Below are 27,871 nucleotides of genomic sequence, written 5' to 3'. Positions count from 1 at the left end.
GGCTGAATGGCCTCCTTCTGCACTGTAAGGATTCTATGATTCACAATATTCAGCACCTTTCACAATTCTTTAGTCCATGCCGAAATTCAGCAAAATCTGGACAATATCCAGGCTTGAGCTAACAAATAGCAGGTATCATTTATGCCACACAGGTGCCAGGAAGTGCCCATCTCCAACAAGAGAGAATCTAACCATCGCCCCATGACATTCAATGGCATTACCATCACTGAATGCCCCACTATCAAAATCTTGGGGGTTATCATTTATCAAAAACTGGATTAGACTGGCCATATAAATAGTGGCTACAACAGCAGGTCAGAGGCTAGGAATCCAGCAAATTGTAACTGTTAGGAAAACAAAGGTTGTTTTAAGGGACTTATATTGGCAATCATTAGAAATAAGGTATAGTTTCAAGTGAGTTTAGTTTTCATGTTTCTGTGCCAGAAAAGTAGAACCTATAGTTAGATCCATGCTGAACAAAGTGGTTTGTGTGGGGGTTGGTTAAGTTGGGCCCATGTAAGGAGAAATAAAGTTAAGTTCTAGTTTTAGCTGAATTTGTTGGCAGTTAGGAGATGTATAGAGAGTGAGAAGACAGCTCTCACAGCTCTGACGGTTGCAGTCGGTTTAGAAGGCTAGAGAGGGAAAATCTCACTCAGTTAAATCATACCATGAAATAATGGTCATCTAAAGAACAGCTAGTTAAGGAAACTAGAGGAAGGAAGGGGAGTTTCCAAGAAGTATGGAGCTAACGGAACTGAGGAAACTGGGAACCAGAGCAGCTTACTGCTCAGAAAAGGCACACAGAAAATTCAAAGGCAGAGGATGATGAAGGGCCAGAAAGATATCTGCAGTGGTGCTAACGTTTGTGAGAAATCACTATAGTTTGGGAGACATTATTTGAAATAATTGTGGAGATCGGTGGCTGGAACTCAGTTTGTGTAAAAGCCTCCAAGACAAAGAAATCCAAAAGGGGTTGGTGCAAATCCTGGACTGGATTCGCTGGTAAGAGTGGAGCAGAAGCTTTGATTAGAAAGCTGGACAGGATTTCAGAATGCAAACCTCCAAGGGAAAACATTATTATGCGTGTTTTTGGGAGTGGAGTTTGTGACAATCTGGATGGAGTCTTGAGGGGTAAACCACTAACACGAACCGAGGTTCAGAGAAGAATGTATATTTGACCATTGTCATTTTGTGCGCTTAAAAATAACTTGTTAGTGAGACAATTGTAGCTTAATACGCACTTTATAATCTGTCAATCATAAAATCTGTGCATTTGTTAAGGTAAGGGGGAGTAAAGGAGTATTGTATAATAATCCATCTTTTCATGGTTAATAAATACATTTTTTGATAAAACGAATTAGTGGTCCTTTGACTCTGTTCCGCAACATGGAAAAAGGTAACATTTACAGTCTTCTGAGCCACGGTTCCATTCTGGGATCTTTGTCCAGTTATAACACTAACTGGGATCATAACAGTAGCTTACCTCCTGATTCCCCAAAGCCTGTCCACCATCTACGAGCCACAAGTCAGAAGAGTGATGGATGACTCTCCACTTGCCTGGATGAGGGCAGCTTCATTAACACTCAAGCTTGACAACGTCCAGGACAACACAGTCCGCTTGATTGGCATCCCATCCAAACATTCACTCCCTCCACCACCGAAACAGTGGATGCACTGCAAGGAACTCAGCCAAGACCACTTGAGACAACACCTTCCAAACACATGACGATCACCACCATCTAGAAGGACAAGGAGAGCACCGCCTGGAAGTTCCCCTCCAAGCTACTCAACATCCTGGCTTGGAAATATCTTGCTGTTATTTCACTATCCCTGGATCAAAATCCTGGAACTCCCTCCCTACCCACTGTGTGTACTCACACCACATGGATTACAGTGGTTGAAGGCAACTCACCAGTACTTCTCATGGGCAATTAGGGTTAAGCAATAAATGCTGGCCTTGCAAATGACACCCACATCCCATGAATGAATTTAAAAAGGTGGAAGAGTAGGACTCGCCATGTTGCTCTTCCAAAAAGCAAACAAGGGACACAACTGGCTGAATACCACCTTGTTCTGCAAGCTTTCTACAATTATATGACGAGTGAGTGAATGCATTTGGGGAGGGCGAACAAGTCAAGGGAAGACAAAGATATGGTCGGATACAGAATACATAGGTATCAGGATATGTTGGTTAAACCAAAATGGGATATTTTCCTTTATCAGCCAAGGTCTACTTACGCTACCACTACAGTTTGGATGTGTTCACATTGGAAAGACTACACAGGAGATTTGAGGATTTCGCAGGTTTTTAAGTTATGATGAAATACTGCACAGGCTGGAATTGATTCTTTATACTTGAATGTGAAGATTAAAGTCAATAAACAGGTTTAAAACTACAACAGATTTTAAATTAAGAGTTATGTAATTATCCACAGTTCTTTGAATGGGTGAGAGTTAGTATCTTCATTCACAACTTTGTGCTCAATAACTTACTCAAAGATACTGCCATTCCATAGATGATTCCATCATCACCAACGCCAGTTATTTCAACCTCAAAGATATGAATATTTGGAAGGACAGGTGGTTTGTACATTTTTTTGGATGGCAGATTATTTTCATGATTGGGTATCAAATATTCAACAATTTCAGTTGTTCGGCCCAACGACGGTTGCCTGTCATTTTGCTTCACATCAGTCTGTACTGTTCCGCCAAGTGATGCATTCGAACTTAAAAAAGTGAACAAAAATATTCGGTCAGATCTGAAGGTTTAAAATGAAGCCATGACTCATTGAAAATAATGCACTTTAAGCTACATGATTGTCATTTCCATATTTAAAACATTGATAAACTCATTCAAGTATCATTAAATTCACTTGCAACCAAATCTTGATTTCAGTTTATTCTCAAAGCAGTAAGTAATTTTACTGATAATTTACAGTGAAAGTTCATTTGTTTTCTTAGCAGCAAACTCCTCTGGTGAGATATTATTCTCAGTGATAAATGTGGCAATGGCTCATTCAAGTTAAAAAGTTATTTCACAAAACTTACAAGTTTAAATAATTCAGCATATTAACAACAGGGCAAACAGCCTAAATATTGACAATGGACATTACTTCAGAATGTGAATGTATGTGGAATTTTGGCTTTAATTCTTAACTTGCCAATCATGAAATCATGCACACGGAATCCACAAGTTAAACACTGAGGCCTCAGCCAGTCATCATTAATTTCAACTGCAAATTGAACTTTTGTACTGGAGCCACGCTAGTTTACACCCAATGGTCACGGCTAGCGGTTTCCATCTCAAAGCGAATTATTCCAGTAAAACAAAATATCATTCACTCATGAAACAGAATAATTAGTTACATTTTCTGAGGCAAGGCCAGACCTTTCTTGACCAAATACTGTGCTATGTTGATAAATTGTCCAATTTCATCCTTGGCATAGAGTTTCACTGGCAGGGGAGACTGAGAAAAAGATTCCTGCAAGTTTAAAAAAAAAATTAAGTTTAAATACAAAGTATATTTTGAACTATTGGAAGTGCTAGTTCTAGCTGTTAAATCAACTTCATGGAAGTTAGATTGGAAGAACTAAAAAACTTTAGTATTAATTACCCAGCATTAAATTAGTATGCAAGTTTCCTCAATATCAGGATTAAAAAATGCAGTCAACTTTTCATACAGCAACTGCCACATAAGATATTGGCTGAGCAATTCCCTGTTAAATCTGGACACTAAAAGTGCCAACCCTCTACTAGAAAATAGCAAAAGTTAGAAAATGTCTTCCTGATCCATAGTATATACAAAAAAACCCCTTTCATTATTTATAGCAAGGTGTTCCAATGTAGAGGCCAAAGTCAACCATGAGGAGCTTGAAATTTTAATTCCACCCACTGGCAGAGCAGTCATCTAATTTCAGACACAGTTGTCTTTTTGTTAGGTTACTGAATTAAAATGCAGCTCTGAGTAGTACTGCTCTCCTTCCAGTCAGATACTCAGAGGTATATAATATAGTCAAAGAGTAAGAAAGGAACACAAAAAAAGAAAAAGGGTGAAGCAGAGGCAGACAGAAGAGACACTGTAGTGAAGATGGAGGGGGGGGGGGGGGAGAGCGCAAAACACAAGAGTGCTTGACATGAAAGAACATGCAATTTAGGATGAATTTACAACTTTAAGGACCAGTTTGTTTTGCATTCATACTATAGTGCAAAGGCAGCCTTAATCAAATACAAGCTGCACATTGGTTGCTTCACAAGGATCTAGTCCATGGCTCCAAAAGGCTGGATATCTTGGACCTAGGAAGTAGAAAACGTAAGCCTCCACACATTTAAGTAACTATTGGTACAATTTTCAATATTGATTGAAACATGAGAGAAATAAACTTTGTTCAGGTTTTCTTCTGATGAGAGGTTATTGACCCAAGATATTAACTCCGTTGTTCTCTCCACAAATGCCTGACCTGTTTTGAGTATATTCAACATTTTTAATTTCATCAACTCTATGAAAAACTACAATTTTTTTGCATCCTTGGGTCAGAGTTAGCCCATTCTTAAATTCATATGATGACATTGAATACACTAGTTTTGACATTTGTAGGGATTGGCCAAGGGCGCTGGGCACCAGTCAGTGGCAAGGAAACATGGAAATTCCAGAAACTTGTAGGTACTGCTAAAATTAATAGGATCCTATTAGAAATTTTATCTTTCTCAGCAGCCAACCAAATTGAAAAGGAACACCTGAACAAGATGTTTCCCCATTTTCAGTGATTTAGTAAACATAAAAATAATCTTCCATAGCTAATTTGGAGTTAAATCTAATAATAGCCTTTTGATATAGTCAGACCAATATGACTGAATTCACCCATTAAAATAACTTTAAGTGCCTCTACTCCATCTATTGTATTGATTAAAGTCACACTTTTAAGTCCTGGTTTAGCTCCCTGGCTGACCACCAGGCAAATATGAAATGTTGGAATAGCAGGAGCCCACTAAAGACAAGTATGCTTTATTTGTGGATCCAAAAACTGAACATTTTTGCGACGGACGTATTGACCAGAGTTAACATGAACCTCATCGACCGGACCTGACCTTTAGCTTGGGAGGTTTAGTTGTTTGCCGTACCTCATTCCCAGCAGCTGAGTGTTTTTGCTTCCAACCCAGACCCCATCAATGTCAACTACGTTCATTAAAAAAAATGCTGGCCCTGATCCAAATGGAATCAGCAAGTCTGAGTGGCAGTACGAGTGCCAAGTCCAGCTTGCCAGAGGCTGTTTTCCCTTCCTTCACAAACTGTTTAATGCATCACTGCAGAGCACAAAACCTTTTCTCCAACACATTACTGGCTAGGTTTCCACAAGTCACCATTTATTCATCCTAACTTTACCCAATATGGTAGACACATCAAAGAAATATCTGAATAACCCAAAATGCAATCGGCCCCAGGAGTCAGATAAGGATACTCAATCTGCACTGACTTTGAATTGAAGTTACAAAGGCAAGAGGTTGAAGAGGAAATTGGGAGGGCTTCATGGACAGAGAGGAGAGCATCTTCTCTCTTCCTGGTCCCCAAAGCAAATCTTAACCCAAAATAAATGTACTTTTCTCGGTCTCTTCTGGTCCTGGCTCCTCATCCATCAATTTGACTTTGCAGTGTTAAGGACCAGATCAGAAACTCAAAAGGTGTTTTATGAAGTTAGCCTAGACCCTAACTTTTACATTTGACTTTAGCATGAGGTGAGCATAAGGTGTTTCACTCAAAGTATGACTCAAGTGACCCACTTGGCAGCTTTTATCAAAACTCTATTGTTCCAATTTAGTGGTATCTCCCATAGACATAAATCCCATATTTAGAATCAGTTAGCACAGAAACCAAAGATGTTTACGTAGGTACCAGATTTCTAGTCTTTGACACTGGAGTGTGATCCAGACAGACACCCGTCTCCTAATTCTCATGCCGCAACTTTGAGAAAGCTTCACTCCCAGACAACAGAATTACAGAGAAAGATTTATTTCCTAACAGATCTCAGTGAGCAAGAAATAGAGAAAGCAACCTCTCTCTAAAAATCCCTAAAGCAGACCGCCTTGAGTATTCTGTGAAAGCCCAGCTATACCCAATCATATGACCTCACTGGTCAACCTAGTCAAGCTCTACTTTGCACCTTCCAAGGGAAAAATACAAAACAACAGAACCCTGCATTAATTCAGATCAAAACAAACACTGCACGGCACGATGGCAGTGGTTAGCACTGCTGCCTCAGCTCCAGAGACCCAGGTTCAATTCTGGCACCGGGTGACTGTGTGTGGAGTTTGCACATTCTCCCCATTTCTGCATAGGTTTCCACCAGGTGCTCCGGTTTCCTCCCACACTCTAAAGATGCACAGGTTAGGTGAACTGGTAATGCTAATTTGTCCCTTAGCATCAGGGGGATTAGCAGCATAAATGTGGGTTACAGCCTGGGTGGGATTGTTGTTGGTGCAGACTCGGTGGGCTGAATAGCCTGCTTCTGCGCGGTAGGGATTCTATGCATCAATTAAGATCAATTATGCTGCTGCAAGAACAACAGTGCTGCTGGTTCCTGACAAATTGGCTCCGATAAAATGGAAGCGACTAGTAAACACATCCGACACAGAACCATGACTGAAATACATTTCTTCATGGCATATATCATCACAGTAAGAAGTTTAACAACACCAGGTTAAAGTCCAACAGGTTTATTTGGTAGCAAAAGCCACACAAGCTTTCGAGGCTCTAAGCCCCTTCTTCAGGTGAGTGGGAATTCTGTTCACAAACAGAACTTATAAAGACACAGACTCAATTTACATGAATAATGGTTGGAATGCGAATACTTACAACTAATCCAGTCTTTAAGAAACAAAACAATGGGAGTGGAGAGAGCATCAAGACAGGCTAAAAAGATGTGTATTGTCTCCAGACAAGACAGCCAGTGAAACTCTGCAGGACAGTTAACTTACTGAAGATTACGGAGGCTTCCTTCACGGACGCATTCTGTAACCAACGCCCTCCGAGCATTGTTAGTGAAAAGGGCCAAATCCAGTTCACCTAACCTGTGCATCTTTAGAGTGTGGGAGGAAACCGGAGCACCTGGTGGAAACCTATGCAGAAATGGGGAGAATGTGCAAACTCCACACACGACACACAACTCGCGACACACGACAGCGCAGAGTCGCTGAGCAGAAACTGATAGCCAAGTTCCGCACACACAAGGACGGCCTCAACCGGGATATTGGGTTCATGTCACACTATCTGTAACCCCCACAGTTGCGTGGACCTGCAGATTTTCACTGGCTGTCTTGTCTGGAGACAATACACATCTTTTTAGCCTGTCTTGATGCTCTCTCCACTCCCATTGTTTTGTTTCTTAAAGACTGGATTAGTTGTAAGTATTCGCATTCCAACCATTATTCATGTAAATTGAGTCTGTGTCTTTATAAGTTCTGTTTGTGAACAGAATTCCCACTCACCTGAAGAAGGGGCTTAGAGCCTCGAAAGCTTGTGTGGCTTTTGCTACCAAATAAACCTGTTGGACTTTAACCTGGTGTTGTTAAACTTCTTACTGTGTTTACCCCAGTCCAACGCCGGCATCTCCACATCGTATATCATCACAGCAGGGAAGCAGCAATTTCGTCACACAGGCCTCAGGCTACAATTGCAGTCTGGAATCAATTACTCAATTGGAAACTGATCTGCATATATAAACTGCTGCCTTCTTGTATAGGTCCCTCTCACCTTTTTTTGCAGAAATGAAAATTACAGCACATGGGAAGATGATAGGATTAAAGAGGGGAAAAAAATCACTGTGGCCATTTCAACTGCCTACTCAGGTTGTACTGCCAGGCAGGGTTAAAAATCAGTCCTGCTGGATTTGGCCCTTTTCACTAACAATGCTCGGAGGGGGTTGGTTACAGAATGCGTCCGTGAAGGAAGCCTCCGTAATCTTCAGTAAGTTAACTGACTGTTATCTTAATTAACAAGTAGAATTATGTTCAGTAAAGGGGACAGGCTGAAGTTATCTCCATGCTTAGTCTTTACCTGTCCCTGCTCAACACCACACTAGATCTGGATTATGTGCTTTCTTACCTCTGTGCATCGGTAGGACTCCAAGTTCCACTTTAGATATGCATGTGCCATATACCATATGGCACATGCATATCGTATATGTCCTTTATGCCATAAACGATATAAAGAAAACAACCACTTATTATAAATATGCAGGCAAAAGGGGTATGGAGTACAAATGTAGGGAAGTCTGGCTACCACTGTACAGGGTATTGGTGAGACCACACCCAGAGTACTGTATAAAGTTTTGTTGTCCTTACTCGAGGGATATCCTTGCACTGGAAGCAGTTCAGGGAAGATTCACTAGGCTGATTTCTGGGATGAAAGTCTTGTCTTATGAGTAAAGGCTGAGCAGGTTGGGCTCACGAGGTTATCTGATTGAAACAGACAAGATTCTGAGGGGACTTAGAGTAATTCCCTCATTGGGGAATTTAGAACTCGGGTACACAGTTTAAAAAGTCAGTCTCCCAGTGAAGACTGCTAGGAGGAGGAATTTCTTTTCTCAGAGGGCTGTTAATCCTTGAAATTTTCTTCCCCTGAGACCAGTGGAGGCTGGGTCATTGGTTACATTCAACTTTTGATCTACAAGGGAGTTAAGGGTTACCAGGACAGATAGGAAAATAGAATTAAGGTCATAATATGACCAGCAATGATCTTATTGAATGCTGGAGTAGGCTCAATGGGTTAAATGGCCCACACCTGCTCATATTTCTCTATCTTAAAAACTCAACAACCTGTTCAAAGCAATAATATCACACTGAAAACAATATTTCTTATATGTACATACTGCACCTCAGCAGAGAACAGAACACCTTACCAGCTCAGAAATATTAAAACTGGACTTGATCTTCCATAGGCATTTATCCAGGAAATCAAGGCAAATGTGTCTTCATGTGAAGTGCAGTTAGAGGGCAGAAATTAGTTCAGGGTGCAGTCATAATTCATTCATAATTTTATCTAAAATATCTATGTCTCAAAATATTCGATTTTCAGTTATGACTATTTTTTTATGGATAAACAGACCTCAACGTTGATAAGTACCAAACTCCCAACCAGAATTTCTCCCAGAAAGTCACATGATGTTGCTGTCCAATTTGAGCCGCCTCCAGCTGGTCTAAAACAATGAAATCATTCAGATCATTTTCACTTCATCATACACATAGATACTCATAAATAAACTTCAATCACCCTTTCACTAGGAACAAAAGCTGAATTCAATTTAACTAATGCTTTTCACAACGTTAAAAAGTTACCTGATGACAGCTGAATATTTTGCTTTTATTTGGTGCATCAATTAAATATTACTTCCTTGAACACGCTGTCACCATCTTTCAGGGAACTCCATTAGGAGTCCCTCCAATCAGATTTCAGTCCTTGCCCCAAGTTCCATTTCCTAACTACCGACTCCTTAGCAAAACATTTTGTTTGTAATTTTGCTGTCATATTTGACCCCAAGATGATCTTCTGACCATATATTCCCATTCTTACTCAGACTGCTTACTTCCATCTGTATTACTACCAAACATCATCAGTGTCTCAGGTAATCTGTTACGATGCCTTTGTTAACTCATCACTTAACAATCTCAATATACTCCTGGCTCATCTTTCACACTCTACCCATCTTGAGATCATCTAATTCTCCACTGCCAGTCTTAAACAAAGCCCACCCAATCCATCACCTTACTCTCACTGATCAACACTGGTTCCAGTCAAGCAACGTCTCGATTTAAAAATTCTCATCCTAGTTTTCAAATCCCTCTAGAGTCTCAGCCCTCCTATCTTTGTTATATCCTCCAGACCCACAACCGTTCATATACAAGCCACTCTTATTCTTGTCTTTTGATATCCCCGATTTGAAATCATTCCATCATTGATGGCCATGCCTTCAAAAGCCTGGGCCCCAAAGTCCCAGGATTCCTTCCCTATACCTTTCTGCCTCTCTACCTTGCTATTTTCCTTTACTCCTTAAAAACCTCTCTCTTTTACCAAATGTCTGGTCCTCTGACCTAATATCTCCTTATGCAGCTCACTGTCATATTCCATTTATAATGCTCCCGTTCAGTGCCTTGGGACATTTTATTACATAAAAAGGCGCTATATAATCTATTATCTTCAAAGAAAACAAAGTACCTTTTAGTATTCACCCAAAGTGACAAAACTACAATAATCACAGGATTTAAAAATCACCTGATGCACGATAAAGAACATTCAAGTGCCAGAGGTCCGAATCGGAATTCTTCTTTTAATTGTCTTATCAGGCAGGTACTCATAGTTTCTGTATTTCCAAAGTCATAGCAGAACACCTGCAAAAATAACTAATTTAAGCACGAGGAAACTAGCTTGGCCTCTCAATAATAATACAGTAAATTCTATCTTTGCAGTAACCCAGAAGGAATCCTTTTCAGATCTACAATTAACCTGGGAAATAGGTGTATTCCTCACAACATGCATAGGTCACCTACTGAACTAGAGGAAAACACACATCTAAACTTTTTAAACACTAATATTCTTTCCCCAATATGGGTTCTCAGTTGCCAAATTTCGAGGTCTTAGTGTGAAGTTAAGTTACTTCGATGGAACACAATACTTTAATAGATTATCTTAATATTACAAGCCTCTTAAGTTTAAACCACACATAGCAATGTATTAAACTAATTACGTTAAGTAACTGGCATCATTCAGGATGATCCCCAAAAAGGTACATGTTGGGTCATAAGTTCTGATGGAGTGGCAACTGAGTCAGACTGCTACTCCACTTGAAATGACTTGCCTAAAAGCCCATTTCGCTTGACCATCCAACTCAAGAGTAGTGCAGCCTTTCTGGGGCCTACCTTCAAAGGCAGCCCTTCTACTTTATAACACTTGCTGCTGCAATCTAGGCAAGGTTAAAGGCCCAGCCAAGTTTAGGATTGGGAAGGGAGTTGGGGGAAAAATGGGGAGAGAAGAGATTTCTTTGAATGTTTTCTGGGTACCCATTGATGTCTCAAATTTGCAATTTAAATTTATGTTTCGATGGTTCCCAACACAAGGCAATTGCCAAAAGGAAGTTTGCACTTCCTGGGCAATTGCCGACAGTCATTACCTGGGAACGTCTGGGGTGCAGGAGGGCAGGGGGGGGGGGGGGGGGGGAATGATCCCCAGCATATATTTGGGGTACCTCCCAGATATACTACCCTGAAGCTCAGCCCAGTGTGTCTAAAAGGATAGAGAACTAACTTTCGTCATTATAGCTTGTATACCTGCTATAAAAACAATGAAGGTCAGTGTGTGAAATACTACGGGCTGATACAGGTATAGCTTTGACAACCTAATTATTCTTCAAAAGATCAAAGCAGGAAACATACAGGGAAACTCTCACATTAGTCTCCATTTGTAGGCTTTCACTGTGCCAATAATTGCTTTACAGGAAGATGTGAAACAAAGATACCAAAGCCCACCTTTTGGAATGTCTTCTTAGATTGGAACTAGAATTGGCTTTGCCAACATTTTTCTGACTTTGTGTGAAATACTAATCAGATTTTGTCCCACAAAACTAAACTTTGGTGGCACAGAAGCAGTTTATAAAGATGGAACAGAAAATATCCTTGCAATTTATATCTTCTTCAGTGATCACTCACTGACAAGTATGATTGTCCACCTAAGAAACTCCATATCACTGGTCATGGGTGGGTCCTTGCAAGGCTTATGAGCCCTATTCTAGAACTGCATCTTCAACGGCACATTTGGTAGGTGTTTCTGCGAGGTGGAATTAGTCCTTGGACTTGAGATTGCTGGCATTCCTTTCGTAGGCTCCTTTTCCAGACCTCCTCTTGCCATCAGGTGTTATCAAAGAATTGTGTCCCTTCAATCAAGATTCTCAAAGGTAATTTTTTTTCTGAGCAAGGAGCTCCCAGGCATTGGCATCTATATTGCATTTCTTGGGGCAAACCTTCCAGATGCCCTCCTCTTGTTCGGGTGGTTCCTTGAGCTGGACAAAAAAGATTTGTTTTGGCAGTTGGGACTCTGGCAACCTAAGCATGAGGCCAGCCCAACAAAGTTGGTTTCGGATGATCGTGGCTCGATGCAGGTGCTCTTAGCCCCAAAGTCGCTGATATTAGTATGCCTGTCCTCCCAGCTAATGTGGAGAATCAGTCTCAGAGAGCTATTTATATATGCAGCTTGAAAAAGGTAGAAACAGGCTTCAAATGCAACCAACTTTCTCCACAAATTTAATGGGCAGATGGTATGTGTAGGTATCGCTGAAAAATAAACTTTTTTCCTTAAGCTTTTCATCTTGCACTTATCAGGACATTTGCAAGAATACAATGCAAGGGAAATCAACAAATTTATATAGTAGTAGAAGAGACTGCTGATTGATTGGTAGGTGTGCTGTTATGGAGAATGCACCAGTTGATAGTGACTGACAGTTAACTGCCAAGCTTGGTTTAATATTTAAACCAGGCAACTTCACTGGCCAGAGCAGGACAATGTCTTGACTTTTTTCAGCAATATTCAACTTCTGTACTATTAAACGACTAAAACATATTAGGTGTTGTTGGTAGGACTAAACATAAATGCATGATATGATTGTCTTACAACACAATCCAATAATCTATGAATCCAAAAGAACTACTCAGTTACTGGGGAACTTCTTCCCCACCTCTGACTAATATGGTAAACTGTGTGACCTTGACTATTATACAGGTTAGATACCCCTAGCCAACACAGAAACCTGCATCGTAAAATGCTCATTTATCCAAGATGCCCAAGATACAAAGTTCTACAGCAACACCCTTTGTCGAATTGAAACCCATAAAGTATTACCAGGTATGTGGACAGCATCCAGTGCAAAGAATTACCTCCACAAACTTATCAGAGATCACTTTGGTGACTTTCCCTCTTCTCCACTCTCTGTGCTCGAAAACCAGTAATGCACAGTCCATACTTTCCTCCCATTGAACAACTTCTGGTTCCAATGATGAATACACAACTCTCATTTCCTCCTGCAAACTGGAGAGAACATTATAGTTCTATCAATTTTACATATTCTCTTTCATGTTTCTGTAAAATGTTATGGCTCATTTTCATTCCTATTACTATGATGGTTAAAATATTTAAGGTTTACTCTCTACAATTAAAATTCTCAACAAATTGTTTAATCTAGTAATTTTACATTTCTGTATGGTATCGCCACAAGTCTAAACGGAGTCAGCGATAATTACAAAAACAATGAGATGAAAAATAGATAAAAGGGATTTGGTTTCAGAAGTAACTTATATTATCAACGTGTATAGATGCTTTTGCCTTTCTATGGAGACCAACCATAAGGCCACAGCAGCAAGATAGGGGAGATACACCCTCATTGAATATACAGGAACAAGTATTGCAAGTGCATGAGATTGGAACATTTACTAATACTAACTAGAAGGGTCATTTGGACTCTAAACGTTAACTGTTTCTCTCTCCACAGATGACCCGCTGAGTTTATCCAGCATGCTCTGTTTTTAATTTCAGATTTCCAGCATCCACAGTATTTTGCTTTTATTTACTAAAAGTAGGTAACTGCGTAGTAATTTCTCAGCCTGATTGGCTAATATACAAGAGTTGCAGATTTAAAAGGAGTCCAGTGAATTGTAAGGACTCTTCTAGTCAGTATTTAAGGCTTTCAACAATGACAGTAGTTAAATTCAGGACTGCCAAAGATAAAGAAAATACATTCTTCATTAACAACCGAGTCCACATTGAGGGTTAAGGCAGAGCTATTAGCATCCCTTCAAAAAGGGAGTGGGTGCAAATGGAGGAACAGTGAAAAATGTAGCACTGTGCATAAAAGGAATTAGGCCCCACTTGCCTGGTATTTCTTTAGTGATTAATATGATACTTACTCTTTCAGCTGATGCTGCAACCTTAACAGCTGAACAAATATGCTGCTGGGTGAAGCCACAAATGTCACTTTCACATCCACTTGCTGACCAAACTCAAAAGCATCTCTACTTGTTAGCCCAGGAAAATCCACTCCTTCAAGCTGCTGGCAATTCGCAATAGTGTCATAAACATCTATTATTTCAGCTTCATTTATTTGCTGGGAGGAAGTGTTCAGAGCCTTGTTACTGCGCTCTACGTGTTTATCTGTGGAATTGCTTTGAAGGCAACACTCATAAGTGAGAAGCTATTTCTTTTTTTTAAGACGACATATATTGTCTATCATTGATATCATATCTGCAAAGTTAACGATAGCATCAATTAAAGTTCAAGCAAGCTAATGACAATGCTGGAAACTTCCGAGATCCTTGGAGAATCTCAACACCATCTATTGAATACACGAGATAGCATTGAACACAGCTTTCTTGGAACATGCATCACAAACACTGTGCATACACACAATTCCCTATCTGCCCTGAAAGCAACTTGGCACAACCCAAGAGTTAGGAAGACTTTCAAATCTTGAAATAGCACAAAGTTATTAAACGGGATAGTGTTTCTAACTTAATTCCTGTTCCCAGATAACAATTTGCACTCTAGATTTAAAACAACCTAAATATAGCTTCCATTGAGTGCAAAGGCCAACAGTTATTCTATGATGCACAAGAGGTTATATAATGCAACAAACTATGAAAAGTGCTAATTTCAAAAGCAAATAAAAACACAAAATCACATCTATCACTGCTATTTAAAATACAAATGTAGAAAAGCATGTTTTTAAAAAAAAATACTTACTTATTTGTAAAGCGTGCCATGTTTTCTTCAACTAACACGTTGTTTATACAAGGTTTGGTTCCATGAACATCAGCTGTTGATTCATATAATCGAACTGATATTGTACTTGCCTGAGATTCACCTGAGGATGACAAAATAAATACATCTAAAACTTCACACAGATTTTTAAGATGAACTATGAGCAACAAAGTCAAGCTTATAAAGAAATTGTACCACAGCAACATTTGCTCATCTTTAAAACCAAAGATCGTTTAGTGTTGCTCTTTTCAGCTAAAGTGCAACACTTAAAGAAACGTTATGTCAAAGCTTTGGATCTTGCATTTATCAGGACTGATACAAGAATGCAAAACTTTAAAGGGAACAGCAATGTATACCAAGAAAGAAAGGGAGTGCTAACATGGTGAATGTACCACGGACCTATTGTCTGCATGCTTTTGTTTATTCAAAAAGGTGCAATGTCAGGACGTATTCCTTTTGCCTGCAGAGGGCAGGTTCCAGCAGATGATGAATATAGGTCACTTCCAGCAAACAAAAGTGAGTTATGTTGCAAACCTGACTGATAATCTTCAATTGGTTGTTAGTGCAATTCTTAGTGCACTCAGGATTGTTCAGCAAATACTGCCCAGTCATGAAATTTTATCGAGGTTAAACATTATGTTCTGCAAGCCTACTTGGTCAAACACAACTAGCATCAGTATGATGCCAGGTACTTAGGCCACACACTACAACCACTGGCAGATTGTATCAAACACATCCCTTCAGCTGTTTACAATAAAATTACTTCAAAGGGTCATGAATCTTCAAAATTCTCTACTTCAGACAGTTGCCAATGTTCTATTGTTGAATATATTTTAAGGCTGGGCTAGACAGATTTTTGGCCACAGAATGGAGGGATATGCACAGCAGGCATGGAAGTGGAGCAGAAGTCCAAGATCAGCCATGATTCTACTGACTGACACAGTAGGCTCGCCAGGCCACATGGTCTGCTCCTCTTATTTCTTGTGCTCATAAGGTTATCCAATACAGCAATCCAGCATCCAACATAATTTAAAAGGCCCCTAAGCCACATCCTCCTCTCCCACCCACACCTCAAATGACCCCTCAGATCCTACCAACCCACCCCCTTGCCCCCCATTTCCCACAAGACACCTCCTTGCCCTTCATGCATTCTTCATTGTCAGTTATCTAGTATCCACTATGTACAATCCTTTTGAGCCATGCAATAGCAATGGAATTATTTTGAAACCAAAAAAATTAAACCTTCAACAATCTAAGAAAACCTCGAATTCAAACATGCCATCATTGACACTGGGAGGAAAAGAAAACCTTATCCAGTGGAAAAGAAAGCGATTCTTGGTGCTCATTAGGTTTGTAAACAAAGGGGGAAAAAAATCAGACATATTCTTGCATTACAGCATCTCAAAAGCATCATTCTTGGATCAATAGACTAACTGCTAAGCTGAAGACAATTTAGCTTTTGAAACCCAGCCAAGCACTCATATTGGTTCCAGCTATCATAATAAGCTCCTAGCTACATTTCCTGAAACTGAAAACAGTGGTGTCCCATTTCCATTTATGGAGGAGAGCAGGTGTAGTGCCTGTCAATTAAATGTGGGAGAGCAGCCGCAGAGATCCTTCCTTTAGTTTTAAAAAAACAGCCAGAGCTGTCAATCAATTTAACTCTCAGTACAAAACATGACAGAGGCTGACCGGACTTTTTAAAATACATTTTTCATGTATTGTGGCACTTTTGACAATTGGAAAAATACTGCAATGGATGAATTATATAATGCTAGTCAATGCAAGCATCACCTGTGAAAAACATATTTACATTACAGTAGATCGAACATCTTAAGGTATCAAATCATTTTGCACTTTCCTTTCAGGATGTCCCTAGACTCCCCAGCAGGCTTTCCCATGTTCATGGTTCCCCAAGGAGAGGTGTCTTTTTAAGGCTTCCAAAACCCTACATGGAAGTGACATGGGGTCTGGAAGGCAGGGAAAATCCAGCCCATGACCTTCATTATTTGAAGTTGAGTGTTTATGACTACAAATTACCCTCTCATTAGTGAGAACCTTGCACATTATTACTATATACAAGATGTGTAACTATCCAACAGCACAGAACAGCATCATCACAAGTCTTCAAGGAAAAAAAAAAATCAACCATCACCTTATCAGAGAACTACAGATGGTCAGCAAGAGAAACACAAAGGTCAGCAGTTGAGCAAGAACCATGAAATGAAATGCATCACTTACAAGTTATATAACACCACATGCATTTGTTCAACGTGAGCTGTTGAAACCTTTCCTTTGCACAGTCACTCCATCCTTCTATGCTGTTGATAGGTTCCACATCAGACAATCTGCACCATAAAGCCTGAAATACAGAGCAAGTGCACAATTACATCTACAAAGAAAATCAAATCAAAAATGCGCCACCTTTATTGATATTTTTTGATTGTGGTAATGCACTTGATGTGGTCTATATGGGCTTCCAAAAGATCTTTGATAGTGTCACACAGAAGATTTACCAAAGTTAAAGCCCACAGAGTAAAGAGACATGGTTTCCCGATATCATGCATGCAAGTTTTTGTAGGAAATCTACAATGAGTGTCCGTAGTGGCTACAGTTTAGTAGGTGAAAGGATACTGAATTTCCACTGACAATGGCAATGGTGGCAGCCTCGAGGAGATCCGGCTAATGAGTACTGAGGTACTCCGCTTCGGTTGGGATAGTCTGGCTGATTGAGAGGCTGGTAGAGGACCACATGTACTATCATTCCCTGAGAACAGCCTGGAAGGCTCTCCAAGTCCATAACCATGACATCCTTCAAGGTTTCCAAGTCAGATGCTTGGCCCCAGAGTCAAGATGGAACAGTTCCATCGAAATTGAGAGTTGCCACCAAAAGTTCCGTTACTGCATGGTGCCCTGCAATGCTTTCTGAGCTAGTAATTTGCTTTGCAGCTAACTGCATTGTCTTAATGCAGTGTGCACAAGCAGGTTACAAGTTCTCCCAGTATTATATGCAAGCTTGTGGTCAAGCAGATCAATATCCTTAGAAAGCTCATGCGGATTACCATCAGCCAAGCATGGAAAAACTACTACCCAAACTGCTTCCAGGGCCAGCCTATCCAAATGTCCTTGTTTCCACACAGTGGTGCTGTGTGCATCTTAATGTACAAACCCCTCAAGGCTACGCTCTGAAGTATGAGGGATGCTAGTTATCTGCAAGTGTACCATCAAACACCACTCCAATTTTTGAAATGCTTCTCCCTGATGGTTGCTTAACTTCTGAATTTGAAATGGAGAAAAAAGGACAAGTGGTTAGCGCATCATGCATGGTGTATACAGGTGAGTTTTAAGTGAGATAAGAATGAGGGAAGGCAAATTCCCCAACTTCACCAGATGCCACATCCCTGACAACAACCCAACTTTTTTTTAAAAATGTAGAACAACACATAAATGAAGTGCGGCCTTCCTCGTGGTTACCTGTTCCCCATTACGGAGTTTGAGAGTATTAAAAAAATTGAGAAAAACTGTAGTGAATATCAGGGCAGAATAGTGTTGTTCATTTGTGAAAGGTGGTAGAGATATACTGAGTTGAAAGAAGTCAGCAGAAAAGGTAGTGGGTGCAGACCACTGCAGTTGGGGCATAAAAATGTGATGTAAAGTGTGCAGCAATCCGGAGGAGTAAAAAAGTCAGCAGTGCCAGTGCAACATGTAGTGCAAGACAAAGAATATGCAAATACAGACATCGTTTCTTTTCATGCATTGCAATCATGTACTGGAAGCAATACTACTTACCGTCTCTGGTCCTCTGACCAGGTGAACAACCATTTCTCCTGCTACCAATCTCTTCAACCATGCAGTAATGGAACTTTTGGTGGCAATTCTATTTCGATGGAAACCCAAACTGTTCCATCTTGACTCTGGGGTCAAGCATCTGACTTGGAAACCCTAAAGGATGTCGTGGTTATGGACTTCGAGAGCCTTCCAGGCTGTTCTCATGGAATGACAGTACACGTGGTTCCCTACCAGCCTCTCAATCAGCCAGACTATCCCAACCAAAGCGGAGTACCTCAGTACTCATTAGCCAGATCTCAAGGCTGTCCACCATAGCCATTGTCAGTGGAAAATTAGCATCCTTTCACCTATAAAAACTGTAGGTACTAGGTATACTCATTGTAGGTTTCCTACAAAAATTTATGCACATCATATTGGGGAACCTTGTCTCTTTACTCTGTGGGCTTTAACTTTAGGTAAACTTTCTGTGTATCAAACATTTGTGACACTGCTGTTGAAGAGATCATCCTGTGCCCGCAGCCTAAGTGCATAACCTTGTGGTACAGACAGGGAAGCACAATATTAACACCCCCAATAAGCAAGATAGTAATGAATAGCACAAGCAACACTGGCTACTTTTCTCTCAGTTGTGTCATCATAATCCACTGCCATTTTGCATCCGACATGGGTCTTGAACCAATTTTTACCTCTAATTTTGAAAGAGATTTCATCTTAACCCCTGGGTAAATCAAGGACATATCAAGCACTCAGGGAAGAGGGTACTCTTGGACTAGAGCCAATTTGCAGAAGTCAATTACCAAGAATTTGAAAGAAAGCAGAAAATGCTGTAAATACTCAGTTCTGGCAGCATCTGTGCACAGAAAAAAAATTAATATTGCTCAGCAACCCTTAATCAGAACTGCAAGCAGTGAATACAGTTCATAGATGCTGCCATTTTCTGTTTTTTAATTTCAAATTTCCAGCAACTACAGTACTTTGGCTCTTGTACCAAATATTAGGGAGATGACTATAGAAAGATACAGCCCCATGAGACCCTTTGGTCCATTCACCCTATACTGACTTCTTGAAAGCTATCCAAATAGCCCTTTCCACCTGTTTTCTCCCCACCCCCCAACAGCCTCTAAATTTTCCTTTGACATATTTGTCCAACTTATTTCCAAACATTACTGATTTTGCTTCCACTACCATCATCAGCAAGACCATTCCTGACCATAAGTCAACGCATTTAAAAAAAACTTGTGTCACACACTGTCGGTATGAAGCATCTGTAATTACTTGAAGAAAGAATTCACAGACTTAGGAGTTTCTTAGAGGGAGAGGTTCTGATGACTGACCTCCAATTTTAGCAATTAGTACTCGCATGTTAACACTTACCTGTATAGGTAACGTTAGAAAGTCCTCTTTTAATTTCCGTATACTTGTTACTGGTATTCTTGCAGTGTTGCCATAATCTACATATTTCACATCAACTTCTCTATGTCCAGGTAAGCCTGAAACAAATAATTTACCCTGTTAACTTTGCTGACGCTTTAACTAAATAGAAAAAAAAAACTCCAGTGTAGCTGAAATGCAAGTGTACAAAAACCAGGCAATTCCCCAAAATACTTGGAGAAATACTAAAGATTGTGGCATTTTTCAGCTAATACAAACTTTTAATTTATTTACAAACATCTACGGTTCAGTACCACTTAAATACATCATTTAGAATATTTCACATGGCAGAGAACAAAAAAGTGAAACTGAGCAGAAGAAAGAAAAATACAGGAGTAAAATAATTTTGAGGATTTGGAAAGACCCAGCAAGACAGAAGTTTATGGAAGGGAATTCCAGAGGAATTCGATGCATTAACACCATACCAAGCCACGAAAAAAATAGTTTTAATACATATTTGGTGGTGCCATTTGCTCAGACATCATGTACAATAGGAAAACATGAGCCACCTGCCCATGGCTCTCATGGAAACTAATTTTTTCAAAGAGGAGATCCTAAAACAGAAGTTCCACGAAATGCCAGAGGTCCAAGTGACTGCAACGTCAGAGGTAGCAGAGAAGTGTCAGAGCCTTGGTCACTCAATATATGATGCTTGAGGCTTTGAAACAATGTAATTTCTATGGTTTAGGCAGAGTAGAAGCTGACCTCAAGAATACATCCAAGGCAGCAAGTTCCAAATCTTGGAAAGAGTTATGGTGCTCAAGGAATTTTGAGATTATGAAGGGGTAATAAGTGCTTTTGAGGAAAACAGGCAGAGTAGAGGATCAAAAATTCATATTTGCAAGCATGAGACTGAGGTAGTGAAGTTGGTCAAGTCAGGTCATGAATGATTAGTGCTTTTATTTTCAAACATGCACCTTCCTTACACTCTTGAACTTGAGGCCACTGTTCTATTTTGTGTATTTGCATGTTAACATCTGAACTAAATCAACATGGTCGAGTCCAATAAGTCATGAGAAGTTTATGGATAAGAAAAAAGACGATGATACAGAATTGATGATACATTTTCTCTGAAAGAATCTAGATTCTGGATATATCAATGCTGCAGACCAAAAATCGTTCAATTTCTGTTCCTCAAAATGTGTTGGGGAACTTCCCCTCCCCTACTGGCAACTGCCCAGGAAGTTCAAACTTCTGTTGGGAAAATCGCCTTGCATTGGGAACAATCCGATATTGCTATTTAAAGTGGAAACCCCAGAAGGTTCCAAGTGTATTACAATAATAGTTACCCAGAAAAAAAGTTCTAACATTTAAACCCATATCTAACTTTTGGGTAGCATCAGTACTGACCCCCCCTCCCCCGCCTTCCAGGACTGTCCCCCAATAAGTGCCGTTTTAAAAAAAGGGGGGGGAGGGGCGGCGGGGGTTGTTATGTAGCTTCCTTATCTCTGATTCTCTTGCCTTCAACATAAGGCCTCGTGAACCTGATGCACCACACTGTTTTCACTCAGTCCGAGCGAGAAGGTTGGGTGAGAAAGGAACAGTTTCATTTTAAGGTGAGTAACTAGGACAATCCAACTCTTGACTGCCACTCATGGATGTTCAGGGCTCGTTTATCCTTTTACAGAGTAGGCCTATAAAAGGCACAGGTAAATTGCTACCAGATCAAAGATGAAGAAACCTTTATGCTCAAACTGGACAACTTTGGTGGTTTGTTTAGTTTAAAAACAAAAATCTGCTTGGGCAAATAAGTAGATACGGTTTAATTTTGACTAGCACCAGAACCACCCATTGGATGAGTTTCCAACATTTAAGAAAGGTCAGAACGCAACGTTTAAGGTTTACCGAAATTGTCCTAGGTCTTTATCTTTCCCAGTTTATCTAGCTTTCAGATGGTGGGGAGTGTACATTTTCACGCAATAGGCATTGCAGTTGTTGAAGGATGGGCCTGGTCATGGTTCTTGTTCATGAAAAAAAAACGGTGTCACAAAATTACAGTAAGAGTTGGTGCCACTGAGCGCCACTTTCCTCTCCTAAAACTGCAGAACCTAGTGGGCAAGTCCTGAAAGAAATTAGCATTCCTGTGTCTTTTATTTAGGATTGGTGCAGAAGGCTAGAAGGGTTGTGTTGATATCAGGAGACAAGAATGAGCTAATTCCATAGAATCAATCAAGATCGGAGAGGTTACTAAGAGGTGGTGTGCGAAAGATTCCAGAAAGAAGATTATTAATGAGTCAACATGTGATGGTACTATACCTTTAAGAAACATATGATTCTTATATGGGGTATGTTTAGAATTCAGATTTTTGCAGGACGCCGAATTGTCTAGCAAAACTTTTAAATTGATAGCTGGGAGCACAGGATAAGTACTCATTTTAGATCTGAAGTGTTTGTTTTAAGTTAAGCTACTGCATTTGTTTACCTCCCCTAGAGGTTTCAGAGTAGAGCTTTGATTAGGTTGATTGACAGGGATAATCATGTGCTTAATGGGAGGAACTAAGCTTGCAGGGAAAACAGTTTCGTTCATTTTTAAAACAAGCAATTACTGCCTTGCTCTGAAAGTAGTAAGACTCGTCTCTGTCTCACTCAAGTTGTCTGAAAGCTCCAAAATAGGCAACTCAAACACAAGCAGTGGGACTGTGTTTTGCTGACTAATTTTAAGTGGGGGTTTAAGTCTATAAGAGGAATGTTTCTTTAATTTGAACTCATAGGGCTATCCCTTTGAGCAGTTAAGAATTGTCTCTTGTTATGTTTAAGTATTATTCAATTGTTAAATGTTAAGCAAATTAATTTGTTATAGTGAACTGTGATAAAATCATGTTGAGTGTAAAACATCATATCCTCACTAGTGCCAAAATAGAAAAATGTTGGGGTTTAGTCTGACTTCATAATATACCATGGGGTTTCTGATCTGGTACCTTAACAAACGGCTATTATAAATGTTAGCCAATATCCAGAGTAACCAAGTATGATATTTTTGGTACTTTACTTTTTGACTCAGATTGCAAGGAAGTACTCCAACCAAAAATAAAGATTGATGACTGGAGTTTGGACATGACAGGGAGTGTTTCAGTCATCAAAAGTGCTAACATTTAGTTAATGTATTTACCATTAATTTGACATCTGTACCACCCTCCATCTTCAAAGAGTGCTGCGCAAGCTTGTCCTACAACTGGGCACAGGATCTCCAAATTGACATCTTTTCCAGTATAAAATTCAAACATGTTTCTCGTAAGAATGAGAAGGTCCACAGTGTCCATCTGCCGTGGGAAGTAGAAAATATCAATTACTGGGAAAAACCGGGAAAATCGCTTCCTTAAATGATTAAATTCACTGAATAGTGTGTAATGCAAAAACAGGCCAACGGTTAAGAAGGTTTCATCTCAGAGATAGAAAACAGAGTTGTCAGATTAGGATGCAGTCAAGCCTTATCTAGAGTGACCCTCGGAATAGTCTGTTAACACTCAAGACTGGTCATGAGGATGGGTGAGACATAGGACCTCTGCCACTGTCGCACTGAATCATTAGATAATCATCCAACTGTTTCATATACTTTCCCACATGCCTGATTCCTCTGATGTTATTTTTTCCATTATTTAAAGTTTATTCATTAGTGTCACAAGTAGGCTTACATTAACACTGCATTGAAGTTAGCGCGAAAATTCTCTAGTTGCCACAATCCGGCACCTGTTCGGGTACACGAGGGAGAATTTAGCATAGCCAATGCACCTAACCAGCATGTCTTTCGAACTGTGGGAGGAAACCCGGAGCACGCGAAGGAAACCCATGCAGACACGGGGAGAACGTGCAGACTCTGCACAGACGGTGACCCAAGTCGGGATTCGAAACAGGGTTCCTGGCACTGTGGTATTAGTGCTAATCACTGTGCTGCCCCACTGTTAGTTGATTGATGGTTTTCAAGCATCTAAGGCAAAAAAAGATTAAATTAAAATAAAGGTAAATCAATGACCTGCAAGTGTGCAATTTCCCGATTCACACTCCAAGGGCATGATATGAACCCCAACCCAAAATCTATTTCAAGTACTATTTGATTAATCTCAAAATTATGCTGTACTCTTGATTTAGGATGGCGCAATTTCTATTTTCTTAGCATGGAATATTGTACACATATTAGCCTTAGCTGTGACTGTCAGAAGTATTTTATCCTTCCGCTTCATGGCAGTGTTCAACACAATCAAGTATGCCATCCTCCTCTGACACATGAGGCTTCTTAACACAAACCAGGTCTAAATTTCATCTGTCTTCTGAAAAGCTTTGAGTCATTTATCAGTAGCAATTTTGATCAAAATTGCTTCATCAGTAGCAATTTTGAGATACGCTCCCTATACCAAAAACAAATTTTTAACTCTTCTACAATCGGAGTAACATCCATTTTCCCTTCCACCTTTGCAACTCCTAGTTGTTAGCTAACTTTCTTTACATACATACCACTATTCTTTCATGTTGCACTATGCATCTTCATTTTCTAACTTGCCTCAAAAGAATCCGTTCCCTCTTCAGTACCTCTGGATTCAAAGACCAGGCAATCTCCGAGCCTGCACCGGGTGCCAGTACCTTCTCTCTCCAGATCAGAGAGCTCCCTTCCAGTGCTCAAAACTGCAAGAGTTCCTTTTCAAGCACTGCTGGATTGGAGACACCCCATCTTAATAGTACCAAATCTCAGGGCCACACCCAATGTCAATGAGTCATTGCCGAAGTAATAGTATTTTGCACCAATCATCTTAAATGGGTAAAACCTCCATTTCACCATAAATATGTACTATTTTAAAAAAACATCTGACCAGAAATATCAAATACCTTGCAATGTTGTCAAACTTTTCTGACAGCACTAATTTTAACACTTTAGCCTTTGTATACCAATTGCATAAACAGCTTGCTCTTCAAATATACTTTAAACACTGTAAAATGCTGTAAAATGTAAAAATTACCAATTGAATGTAGAAATCCATTGGGCTGTTGATGTGAGTAACCATCATTTGAATCTCCTTTAAGAAAGGTGGTTTAACAGGTGGATAATATTGCATGGGTAACATGTTGCTTTCCAGGTTTGGTACAGGAACAGAATATTCACTAACAAACCTAAGATAATAAATAGTTATTTGATGTGGGAAAACAACAAATTTATTAAGACAAGATGTTGATTAGAATCATTCTGAAATTCCAGACATTCGATGTGGAAAGGGGACTATTGACAATAATCATCTGTTTGGGACAATTTATATTTATCTTACGCAATTTTGATGTTTTTTTTAAACCATATAAAGAAAGCTATTTTTGAAAATATATGGAACAATACAATTGTTACTATATTCCTTTTGTACCTCTGACTGTATGGCCAAATGCCCCTCCAACTCTATTTTCAAGTTTGCTGATGACATCACCATTATGGGTTGATCTCAAATAATGATGAGACGGAGTACAGGAAAGAGGGAACTGATGCGACGACAATCATCTCTCCCTCAGTGTCAACAAAATGAAAGATTGTCATCGACTTCAGGACTCTAGTGGAGGGCATGCTGATGTCTATATCAATGGGGATGAAGTAGAAATGGTCGAGAGCTTCACGTTTTTAGGTGTCCAGATCATGAACAACCTGTCCTGATGCCTCCATGCGAACACTATAGTTAAGAAAGCCCATCAACACCTCTGCTTTCTCAGGAGACTGAAGGAATTTGGCATGTCCACTACAACTCTAACTTCTACAGACGCACTATAGAAAGCATTCTTTCTGGTTGTATCACAGCTTGGTATGGCTCCGGCTCTGTCCAAGACCGCAATAAACTACAAGGGGTTGTGAACGAAGCCCAGTCCATTACTCAAACCAGTCTCCCATGCATTGACACCGTCTATAGTTCCCACTGCCTCGGAAAAGCAGCCAGCATAATTAAGGATCCCACGCATTCCGGACATTCTCTCTTCCACCTGCTTCAGTCAGGAAAAAGATACAAAAGTCTGAAGACACATACCAAGTGACTCAACAATATCTTCCCTGCTGCCATCCGACTTTTAAATGGACCTACCTCGCATTAAGTTGATCTTTCCCTATACCCTAGCTATGACTGTGACACTATTTTCACACTCTCCTTTTCCTTCTTTATGTACGGTAGGCTTTGTCTGAATAGCACACAAGAAACAATACTTTTCACTGTATAATACATGTGACAACAATAAATCAAATTGTGTACGGCCACAGCATTGAAACCAGTGCATGAAACTGGGCAGTTTAAAAAAAATGGGTGATACATCAGTGTGGCTACAGGCACCTTTAAAAGAAACAGCTGCAACAAATGATGCTGTTGATAACTTGTGATGCAACGAATTAATAAAATGTCTTTTCATCTGGCAGAGTTTGAAACCAAATTAGCTACTGTGCTTCTGTTGATGCCAAGAGTATTACACACAATCATTCATACAGTCTGAGCCTGTTCCTGGTGGAAATGGATCCAAAAATGCAGGATAACCATCTAACATGGACAATGGGAAAACATTTGGACTTCACATTTCACATCTGAAATTAGGGCTCAAGACACTTGGGAGGCAAAGCAGGCATTAAAATTAGGCCCTCATTCAGTTTAATTACTGAAAATAAAACAATATCTATAGTCCCAAATGACCAGCACGAGCATTTAAAATTTTCCTCCGGGGGTTCAGGGACATTCTCAAGACGACATACCTGGCCAATTCCAAGAACACGAGTGCATCTCGTAATGACACTGGAACATCACTCTCCATCTTATCCATAGGAGGTTTTTTCAAATCCACAAGAAGCTTATCTCCATCCTCTCCCAAAACTATCATTTGTACAGCTTTGTTATCCACAATTCGTGTAAACTCACTCTTGGCTTCAACACTCCAACTGTTACTCTATTAAAGTTGATCAGATAGATTAATAACATTTTATGCAAGTTTATCATTTGATTCTAGGTATACTCCACTTTATCTATTCCAAAAGCACAAGTTTTATAAATTAACTTGGAAGATCCTTCTTCAGAAAGGAAAAGAATAAAAACACTATCGTGGAAGATGGGGCGAAAAAGGTAACACTACAATCACAGAAGTAGTCGATGAACAAATATACAAACTGCTTTCCAGAAAAATAGAAACTTATATGGTACAAAACTGAGACCATGCAACAAACAAATACAAAAATGGGGTGTGTGTGTGTGTTGGGGGGGGGGGGGGGGAGGGGTGTGTGTGTGTGGAGGAGAGAGAGAGAAATACTGCATCTATTGGAGTTCCACCAGCTGCCAAGGTGGGATTTGAATATCCGTGTCCCAGAGCATTAGCCTGGGCTTCTGGGTTGCTAGTCTAGTGATGTTAACACTATGGACAGCACTCTCCTATAGATATACTTAATGGAATGCATAAATGACATGACACTGAGCAAGATGAGTTACATAAACCCCCCAGGAAGAATATGCAGACTAAATACAGCAATCAGCAACATCTAAACACAACTTTATATAAAAACTAAAAATCACGGAATACATACAAGCCACTTACCAGATTTGCTGGAACAATGTCTTTCAATGAACATTTGATAGCTAATGGAGGAATATGATTTAATGCTTTCATTTGAGGAGTCAGTTTTCGTACATACTGGTTCAAGTCACGGATGCATGTGTATGTAGCCGCACTATCCTCCAACGTCTTCAAAGGGTTGTCAATTCTATGCATAATAACATTACAAGAAAATGTCACATTTAGCCATATGTTACTTTTAAAAGTATTTATAAGTTCCCAATATTCAATCTAGTGGTAGGCCAGAATAAAGAGGTACAGCTACACCCAATCCTCTCTTCAGTCAAGCTGCGTTGCAAGCAGGAACCAGTCAATAGTGA

At 39.9% G+C, this 27,871-nt stretch overlaps 1 protein-coding gene across 1 annotated transcript in view; it reads right to left on the bottom strand.

The window, feature by feature from the left end:
• rnf17 (ring finger protein 17) overlaps nt 1-27,871 on the bottom strand; it is a 73,523-nt gene that overhangs the window by 37,370 nt on the left and 8,282 nt on the right. Inside the window, exons 4-14 of the mRNA XM_078221447.1 lie at nt 27,534-27,699; nt 26,704-26,894; nt 24,959-25,109; nt 23,119-23,269; nt 19,953-20,068; nt 17,031-17,151; nt 14,772-14,892; nt 13,940-14,194; nt 12,914-13,064; nt 3,367-3,482; nt 2,494-2,726 (exon numbers count right to left, since the gene is read on the bottom strand). Of these exons, the coding sequence (XP_078077573.1) occupies nt 2,494-2,726; nt 3,367-3,482; nt 12,914-13,064; nt 13,940-14,194; nt 14,772-14,892; nt 17,031-17,151; nt 19,953-20,068; nt 23,119-23,269; nt 24,959-25,109; nt 26,704-26,894; nt 27,534-27,699 (1,772 nt within the window). The remainder of the gene's footprint in view (nt 1-2,493; nt 2,727-3,366; nt 3,483-12,913; nt 13,065-13,939; nt 14,195-14,771; nt 14,893-17,030; nt 17,152-19,952; nt 20,069-23,118; nt 23,270-24,958; nt 25,110-26,703; nt 26,895-27,533; nt 27,700-27,871) is intronic.

The sequence above is a fragment of the Mustelus asterias genome, chromosome 10 (genome assembly GCF_964213995.1).
Source record: "Mustelus asterias chromosome 10, sMusAst1.hap1.1, whole genome shotgun sequence".
NCBI lineage: Eukaryota > Metazoa > Chordata > Chondrichthyes > Carcharhiniformes > Triakidae > Mustelus > Mustelus asterias.
This window is presented reverse-complemented; position numbering and strand designations above follow the sequence as displayed.